The sequence below is a fragment of the Dromaius novaehollandiae genome, chromosome 1 (assembly GCF_036370855.1).
Source record: "Dromaius novaehollandiae isolate bDroNov1 chromosome 1, bDroNov1.hap1, whole genome shotgun sequence".
Lineage (NCBI taxonomy): Eukaryota > Metazoa > Chordata > Aves > Casuariiformes > Dromaiidae > Dromaius > Dromaius novaehollandiae.
The window spans coordinates 185,449,207-185,459,049 of NC_088098.1; the positions used below are offsets into that span (position 1 = coordinate 185,449,207).

At 42.4% G+C, this 9,843-nt stretch overlaps 1 protein-coding gene across 5 annotated transcripts in view; it reads right to left on the minus strand.

Moving 5' to 3' along the window:
- VWA8 (von Willebrand factor A domain containing 8) overlaps nt 1-7,918 on the minus strand; it is a 187,204-nt gene extending 179,286 nt beyond the window's left edge. For 2 of the 5 annotated variants that reach the window (XM_064504817.1, XM_064504816.1), the window contains exon 1: nt 7,613-7,917. In XM_064504817.1, coding sequence (XP_064360887.1) covers nt 7,613-7,844 — 232 coding nt within the window. In that variant the 5' untranslated portion in view covers nt 7,845-7,917. Of the gene's footprint in view, nt 1-7,136; nt 7,232-7,612 lie in introns of those variants that run through there. The other 3 variants (XM_026099176.2, XM_026099178.2, XM_026099177.2) reach the window with 3 other exon arrangements.
- Between the last annotated feature and the right edge of the window lie 1,925 nt (nt 7,919-9,843).

Here is a 9,843-nt window from a genome sequence, read left to right on the forward strand (position 1 = left end):
AAGGCAGAGAAGTCAGTGAGGTGAGTTTTGAATCCTCCTGTGATTTGCACCTTCACTTTGTTTCCTGTGGAGTTCTTGCTGATGAATGCTATTTGTTTTCACCTTCTTATCAGCCTGAATTAGCAATAAGCAATTCCACTAGGAACGTCTGGCCTTATCACTCCCACAATAAATGGAAGGTGCTACAAACAACTTCACAGAGTAAGCAGTGTAATGGACCACTGTGAATTATGGAATACACCCAAAATACTCCATCCCAGCTCCCAAGCTACTGTTGCATTACTGGGGATAAAAGTTATAGACGTATGGCTTTGTTGCCTTATGCCACACTTGCTTAGGCTAACTGCAGTGAAGACATGTCCCTGGTTTCTTATCTCACAGACAGAAAATAATAATCTTAGTTATCACAATCTTTGAGGAAAACAGTGGGATACAAGGAGTGCCTGATGTATGCAAAGAGCTAGGTCTGCTGAAACAAGGGAAGTGCCAGTTCAGCCAGAGTTCAGAGGGAAAGGGGGGCATCCCATCTGGGGGGCAGTCAGCATACAAAGCAGGTGGCTCAGGAGCCCATGCCGTGTGGGTCAGACATTGGGGGCACAAAGATTACAACCCGATAACAGGTCACTGCAACAAGGGGATAAGGAAGGAACCTCAATACGTGCAATGAGCTTTCTACTGCGTCAGGAGTAGACAGGTCTGCATTGCAACTCTGCTGCAACAGCAACTCGCCTATGTACAGGTAACTAGCCAGCAAATACAATGCATGGAAATTCATATACTCCCTTCTTTAGAGACACATTTTAGGCAGACGACAGTATTAATACATACATCTGTTCTTACTACAACTGACAAAGGGTGAGCAGGGCTATTCATCGTGTTTCTCCCACTAAATCCATTGGGGGCTACTGAAAGCAAAGGCACCAGGTCCAGGTCCCTGAACTGCAGGGGAGGCAGCTAGAGGCTGGGAGAGTGCATGGGGAGAGTATCACTGCATGAACATCCTGGGCTTTTATTCCTCCCTGGACACCTGCTACTGACCATTCTCAGAGAGAGTACAGTAGAGCTTGATGAACCTTCTATCTGATGCACTATGGATGCTTTTATTGTATAATCTCAGTAAGATTTCTTGAAGTTGCATCTAATCACTTATCAGTAACAGTGTAAGACTGATGCCTTTGACCTGTCTTCTATTTAAAAGCTAGTATCATGTCAAATACCCCTCTTCTCCTGCTTCCCCCCAAAATCCTATTCCCTAATTATACTATTTTTCTATATGCAAAGAAGAAAAAGTAACAGCTGTTTAATTTAAATTTTATACTGCAATGCGTCATATCTGAAAATAGATTGCATCTCAACTACAATTTAAAAATTTAAATAGCAGAAAAGGTTTTATTTCTTCTATTTGCCACTTTTTGCAATGAAATAACACATTTTTGTGTACTTGTATCTAGTTTTTGAGTAATCATGTTACACAATACAATTCCAATCTCATGTGTAAACCTTTACACTATCAGGGTTCTTATAACATACCACACTGAAGCTTGAGGTATGCATAGGTTTTAGGTGGCTGAGCTTACTGCTTTTTGATCCTTTCAGTCCTCAATTTATGAGAGATTAACACTCTCCAAAAGTGATCTTAGCATATTACACATTTGCTTGTACGCAGACTGTCCATCTGGTCTCAAAAGCAAGTAACGGCAAAAATACGTTAAAACTGCAAATGTGCTAAGCTTTGCTAGCACTAATCTCTGCGTGATTAGATCACATCAGAGAAAACTTCAATAGCTAAATTATGTCTAAATGCATATTTCTAGATCTTGATTTCATTGTAATGTGAAGAAAAATTTAAAAATGATGCTTTCAGCTGATGCATTTATCCAACACATTTCCATAGGGGCACAGAGAAGACAGCGTCAACCATCATCTTGGAAGAGCGAACTTATTTTTAAGAAACAGAAATGGCACTTCCAAGGACCTGTTTTTTTCTTTTTCCGTAACTTTTTTGAATACATTATTGAGGAAGAAAAGCGACCATATCTACACAGCTTTTTCTCGTTTCTTACTGGCTTGTTCACTGCCATCTTCACAGTGACAAACATTATACACAGACACAGGGTAGCACTGTAATATATTTGGTTTCTTATATTGGTACTGAGAGTCTCCCAACAGAAGAGTATGACAGTCAGAAATACATTCCCTGCACTCACTAGATTTGCTCCTTGACCACCACTACCTTCACATACAGATGAGCTGGAGCTTAACTGCTGCTGATGTGACACTGTAGACTTACAGCACTGAAATTAATTGGATGTTTACACAACAAAACCTGTCTTCGACTTCAGCAAAACTGTTTCATGTAAGCCTTCCTGTTTTTCTGAGCAAAAGGAATGGTTTCCCCTTTCCCTCTGAGAAAACAAAAGAGTGACTTCAAACACACAAAATCTGAATATTACCTCATTTCTACTCAACATTATTGTTAGACCTTCCAACTTTTTCGTTTTCAGTTTTGAAGCTAATGTTTGATTTTTCAATTATCTACTTTTAGTTAATGATTCTCTTTACCAGTTAAAGTCCAAAGTACCATTCAAACAAAATCTTATTTATATTTATTCTAGGAGGTGATCCCTTTCCTCCATTTTTCTGTATTATTTCTGGATCTGCAATATGAATAAGGAAACTTCTTGACATCCGGTCATGTAGGAAACTTACAGTCATTTCTTAAGAGTAGAGGTATTTTTTGTTTGGGCGAATAGCCTGCCCGAAAGCTGGGAAGACTGATGATGCTCAGCTACAAAAGTGTTATGATGCAAATAATCAATTTTATATATGGTTAATACTATGATGACAGGCTTCATATATACACTTCAGAATACGTCTTAATACCTCTTGCACTTCAACATGTCCAAAAGTGCTACTGGCCCATCTCATCAATGTATCAAAAAAATCATAGAAATATTGGTTAGAAAGGACCTCTGGAGGTCATCCACTCCAACCTCCTGCTCAAAGACAGCTTATCACCAACGCTAGATCAGGTCAGCTTTGGCTTTGGCTGAGTCTGAAAACTTGCATGGATGGAGACTGCACAGCCTTTCCAGCTAATCTGCTCCAGTGCTGCACCACTCTCACAGCAAAAATATTTTTTCCTATTGTCCAGTCTGAACCTCCCAAGCCACAGTTTGTGACCACTTTTCCTTGTCAGATTACTTGCCACTATTAAGGAGAGTTTGGTTGCATCATCTTTGTAACTGTAATTATAAGCTGCAATTACACTTTTCCTCCTTAGCCGCCTTCCCGCAAGCCTAACAAGTCCAGCTTCCTCAGACTCTCCTCACTGTCACGTGCTTTAGGCCCCCAACAATTTTGGCAGCCCTCAATCAGACCCCCACCAGCTTCTTAATATCTCCCTGGAACTGGGGGACCCAAAACTGGACACAGCATTCCAGGTGGAGCCTCACCAATGCCTACTAGAGATGAACCCTTCCTAGTGCCTACTAGAGATGAACCTTCCCTTGATCGTTGACCATGCTCCTCCTGGCTGAGTCTCTGGCTTGCCTGATGTGCTATGAGAGAGCAGTGCTGGCTCATATTCAACAGACATTCCTGATAGCCCCCACATCCTTTTCCGCAGAGTTGCTTCTCAGCCAGTCCCTTCCCAGTCTGTATGGATGCGCAGCATTACTTAGGTCCAATGGCAAAACTTCACACCTCTCTTTCTTGAACTTTATGAGGTTTCTCCTGGCCCAGTTTTCAAGCTTATATAGTCCCCCTGGACTAAAGATCTGCCACTTGTCGGATTGGAGGGATTTTGTCCCTACATACCAAGTAGTACTTTTATACAGCTCTTCTATTGTTTGTCCTTGTTACCACTTCTATATGTCCCCTTTTTGTGTTTTAGGCCACGGAGAGGTTCCTTGCTTGGCCAAGCAGGCCTCCTACCGGAATTCCCAATCTTCCTGCACTGTGGGATGGTTCACTGCTGAGCTGTCATTAAGTTTTCTTTAAAAATCTTCCAGCTCTCCTGGACCCTTTCTCCTTCAGGGTTGTTATCCAAGGGATTCCACCTAGCAATTTCCTGAAAAAACCTCTGCACTCCTCAGGCCCAGAGTCCTAGTTCTGCTGCTCATGTTCCCAGCCTTCCTCCAGATCCTCAACTCAACCATTTTACGGTCACCACTATCAAGGCTGCCATCTCTGACCATACTGGCCACAGTTTTTCCCTGCTTATGAGCAGCAGGTCAAGTAAAGCATTATCCCTGGCCAACCCCTCTGGCATTCGCATTACAAAACTGTTACCAATGCAGTCTAGAAACTTTCAAGATTGCTTCCACAGTGCCGGACTGGCCTCCTAGCAGATGACTGGAAGGCTGAAATCCCCCATGAGAATGAAGGACCATGAGTGGGAGGTTTCTGCTAGTGGTCTGTAGAAAGCAATATCCACTACCTCCCCTTAGTCAGGTGGTAACAGACACCGATCACATCCTGTGTTCCCTTTCAAATCTTATTTACGTGGCCATTGCTACTTATGTGAAAATTAGCTCATAGTGTTTTAAAAATATGTGAAGATTCCTGAAATATGGTTTGCTCAATGCAGAAAAAACAGATTATTAATCTATTTTAAAATGAGCTTAGGTATCAAATGCATTAGTATAATTTCAATAATGTGTTTCAATTAAAGTGAAATTATGACTGAAAATCAATATAGAGTTGTTTTTAAAACTTCCTGTACTGGAAAGATACCAAAATAGACAAAACTGCCTTCAAAATTCACTATGACATCTCCTGTGCAGCTATCCTGAGAGTTCCTGACTTTGCCAAGCAGGTTCAACTTCAGGCTTACATATTGAACCAGGTAGTACTTGGAAAATACATCAACACATATCATGACTGTAACAGTCGCTAAACAGGAAAAGTTAAAGTCTGAACAATTGCCAAATATTAAAACTCAGAAGCTATTTACTGACATTTACTCCTGGGAACAACTATGAAACCCTACCAAAGAGTGTAGAAGGCCAAAGGCAGTAGAGTGTCAGGCAGAAGCATATCTGCCTGACAGCTCATCCCTTTCTTCCAGCTAGATCTGTAAGTCTAATAAAAGATACTATTTTTTTGCCATCAACTCTTTCTCTCTTAAATGTTACAATCAATTTAAATAACTCAGGCATAGCTCCACAAACTTTCATCAACTGGCGTAAAAAGTCCCTGTCCCCATTTGCTGGATTCTCAGTTGTGCTGATGCGACAGTTTGTAAGGCCTTGTTGTAAACCAAATCACTGGAATAACTTCAGTCATCACTTTTACAATGCAACCCTGCAAGTACAACTGCGGAGGCAGTGAACAATGGCATGAATGTTAAGAGAAAGAGGAAAAGATGAAGTCTCCTAAATAGATTTTGCCAGTGAAGAAAATATTGCCAGAACTACGCTCCCAGAAGTCAATGTTTCAAACTGCAACCAGAAAACAACCCAGGTAAAGTGGGAAAAGGGAATATGCTGAAAAAGATTAACTTCCATCAGCAACCAGTTCTTTAGTTTTTGCACAGTAACAGATGGAAAAAAATAAAAAGCCTCCTAAACACATGGTCCCATTCACAGTCTTCTTTCAGATTACGCATTTTTAGCACAACCATTAACATCCTGTTTACCAATAATTAACATTACAGGATTCCAAAGTCTGACATAATTTTTGTAATAGACCGTATTATACCTGGCAGACAAACACTGTTGTATGCATTATTAAGATGTTTTAGGCTTAAAGCATGGGTTTGGTTAGAAAATGGGACTGACCATATTTTGGAAGGCACAGGAAGCAAACCTGGACAGGAAGATCTGCAGGAACAGGGAATGAAGCTAGCATGTATCTTGGTCCATATAAGCAACGAAGCATCAGTTGTCATATGTCTATTAAGCAACAAAGCATGTGAGACCTTCCTTTGCCTGTAATACCAGCTGTACTATCTGATTGGAAAAGAGTTTCTTTAAGCTTTTCAATTTTCACCTAACTCAGCATTTGTTTCCATCATCCCCTTAGAGAATCTCTGAGATAATGTATTTCATTAGAAATGAAATTATTTCATTATAAACAGACAACAGTTTCTCCCTTACACCTAAAAAGTACCATCACAGAGAGGAAATCGAGTCTGGCAGAGACATCAGATACAAATTACTGAGTAGACAACAATTTACTTTTTACCTGACTGGTTAACAGCTTCCAGCCCTTTTAGAAATATTTTCCTTTCTCCCTTTTCAGTAGGGAAGAGACATGCAACCTTGACACAAAGACTTGTAATTAAAGTAGGCACCTAGCAATAATAAAAACACATACTGCTTACAAAATTTCAGACCATGTCTTTGCATTTTCAGTAATCTCAGAGAAGTAATAGGGCCTGCAAGAGGATAGGCAGGCACCTTTAAAATAAAAAAAAAAGGAAATGAATAATAAATAGTATTTCTAACATCAAGGCCTCAAATTCATAGGAGCACAAGAGGCACCATAAAGAATGAGAGCTCATTTCAGGTGCCCAGAAGGCAAATACCCCTAACATCATCTCTCATCTTGTCTTTAATAGATATAAGATTGCCAAGAGCTTTGAGGCATGACATTTAAATCTTTCTATCAAAACTATTACCATCATTGATGGTAACTGGGAATACTTGTATTATTCACATACATATCCAGTATAACTGTGAATATTGCTAAATGCTAAGTTACATTCAGTTACGTTCTATAGCACTGAATTTTACTGTCAAATTATTAAGTGCTTGTAGAAATACTGCATTTGCTACTGTTTCATTTCACTGAATTTCTCCTTATTCTTGTTTATCTCAACAAAGGAATGAAACATCCTGATCTACTTTTTCCAGGTGCTTCTTTTACACACCCTTAACTTGTTCCATTTTATTCCTCTTCTTTTTAAGGTAAACAACATTCGTCTTTTCGATACATCTCACAGATAACGTATTTTCTATTTAAAAAGGCTCGATGGCATGTTACAGTTATCTATTCTTCAGAAATATTTCCTTCCTGATAGACTCAAACACATACTTAAGAAATGCACCAACGTCATCTAATACTCAGATAAAAAAAAAAATGGAGGTGAAAAATATGAAAAGTATTAAGAGCTTTAGCAAGCACCTCACCATCAGAACCTCTTGGTATGGTTCTATTGTCCTGTTCACAGCTGCTCGTTATTGACTCTACATTTAGTGGTTCTGCTGTTTCGGGCGTCCATCCAGGAGAGTGCCACCTACCCCAGGTGCACGTCACCACTCCTGAACACCAGCTCTGCTCTGCACGAGGCAGCCATCTGTCCCAAGGGTCATGAGGGGACACTGGGGGACACACCAGGTCATCCTGCCTAGCACACACCAGCTCAAGGTCAACCCCATCGCTCACCAGCGCTGCTGAAGGGAACCAGCTTTCAATACGAACGCGCGTGGGCCCAGGCAGCCCAACGCCGGCCGGGCCTGGCCTAGGCAGAAGGACAAGTCCGCGCAGAGCCGAGCCACACGGCACGGCTGCGACAACCGGCTCGCCCAAGGGTGGCAGTGCCAAACGTCGGGCAAGAGGAGCTCGGGAAAGCCCGGGAGTGGCCTCCCCCTTCCCCAACACCCACCCGCAGAGGAAGGCGCAACCACGGCAGCGCCCAGCGGACCTGCCACCTGCCCCCGGCGCGGGCCTGGAGCCGGACGGGGGCCGTTACCTGAGCTGCGCAGCGCCCGCACCTCCAGGCGGAGGGGCCGCGCCGCGGGGGCGCCGCCGCGCAGCACCTGCCGCAGCAGCAGGCGCACCCTACGCGCCGCTGGGCCGCCGGCGCCGCGGCCGAGACACAGCACCCGCGACTCCATGGGCGGCGCGGCGCGGCGCGGCGGGCCGGGGGAAGGGAAACGCCGTGGCACAAGGTCCCGCCGGAAACTAGCGCCGGGCCGGCCGGGGCCGGGGCAGCGGGGGCCGGGAGGAGATGGCGGCTGCCCACCCCCCCACACACACACTAACCGCCGCTGCGGCGGGATGGTCGGCGGGCAGCGCCCGCGGGGCGGCCGTTGCCGGCGGGAAGCCTGGTGGAGGCTGAGGGGGAAGAGTGTGGAGAAGGGCCCCATCGAGCCGGAGGGGAGCGAGAAATACGGGGGTGGGGTACAGGGAGAGCGGGAGAGTTGCCTCGGTGGTGGCAAACCTAGTCGTGGCTGAGGAGGATTGCTCCTGGGGGGCAAGAAACTTCCTTTTTTCCTTTTTGCTTTCCTTCTGCAAAGTAAATTGGAGCTGTCTTTGTAATGAGATGTGACACCGGGAAACACTACTTTTTTTTTCTTTTTTTTCTTTTTTTTTAAGTTGCAGAGGCATCCCAGGGCGCTGAATTCACCTCCCGGGATCACTTAGGAAAGGAGGACTGGCCTAGAAAGGGCTTTGTCTCACTGCTCACCGTGTGCAAGCAACGAACTCCACACCAGCCTGTGGAAACGCCGGTTACCATCCGGAGGAGCAAGGCCCTTTCCAGGGCAGTTCTGACAGAGAACACAGTCTGTGTAGTTTCTTTTAAGTGGCCGACCCTGTTTTCTTGCAGCATTGCTTCACTAAATAACAGTTTAAAGTTTGGAGGTTGGAAACAGGAAAGACAAGAATGTACTGGTGCAATATCAAAAGAAGTATCTTATCAGATGGAAACTGGAAGTTTTAGGTTTTGTCCGGTAAGGCCAGCTGGAGTGTAACTACGAATGTTTAAAACACCCTGGAAAACAAAGTATGAGGCACAGTTGTTGTACTAATTTTGTGCATAAAAGAGATTTCCCAGTTCTAATTTCTTGAATTCTGTCACAGCCTGTTAATTCATCTATATAGCACTAATCAAATACTATAACTGCTCTTCAGAAGCTCAGGTGCAGGCACCTCCCTTAATTTATCTGTAACCATGCACCCCAGCTTTAAAATTCTGCCCTCTTTTCCCTTTTAAAGTCTTTTCAAACCTAATTTCTTTTATGAACAAAGGCTTCTAAAACATTGGATATCTAATTTTCTGTCTTCTTGTGACTGAATATTCTTTGCCTCCTGCCAGCCAAAGTCTGCTTTTTTTTTTTTTTTTTTTTTTTTTTTTTTTTTTTTACGTTTTCTCACATGTGAGGATGAGCTAGGCATAGTTTTAGTTGAAGCCAAACCTAGAGCCCAAGATTTTGTAGTCCAAATTTGTAATTGTATCAAATTTGATTTCTTGTATCAAAGGCTTTCATTTAAAATTTGCATAAATACAACTAATACTCTTTTTGGAATCCTTTTTGAATTTTTCACTTAGAATGCTGTTTTGTGGATAAATATTCTGAAGCCATATGTAGATCCTGGGCAGATAATTTTTAAATATTGAATAAAACTGTGTTGTAGAAATAAAATTGCTAAATTAACATACTGAAGTCAGGAGGCACAGAAGCTTATGATCTTTGAGCTACAATAATTTACTACATTGCGCATGCCATGGATATGACTGTCCTTAAATAAAATAAGGCTGAATTAATGTGCCGTACTATCCCAATGTGACTTCTTACCTAAACTCTTGGAATTAAATTATTTCTTATTTTATAGTTTAAGAAGAATTTAACCCAAGGTTGTAGTTACTCAGGAGTGGCATTTTGCACCTACATAGTTTAGATTTTAGATTTTCATAAAGGATAATGTTACTGGAGTATTGTATTTCAAAGCTGTCTTTTCCAACAAACGTTAATGCTCTTGAATATGTTTAAAAGATTCGAAGTAAATTTTAGAATAATTTGTGAAAGGCTGAAACTTTCATTAGGTCCCAGTGACACTAACAAAACTAATTTCAAGGAAAATCCAGTTGAGACTTGAATCTTAGCGCTAGTG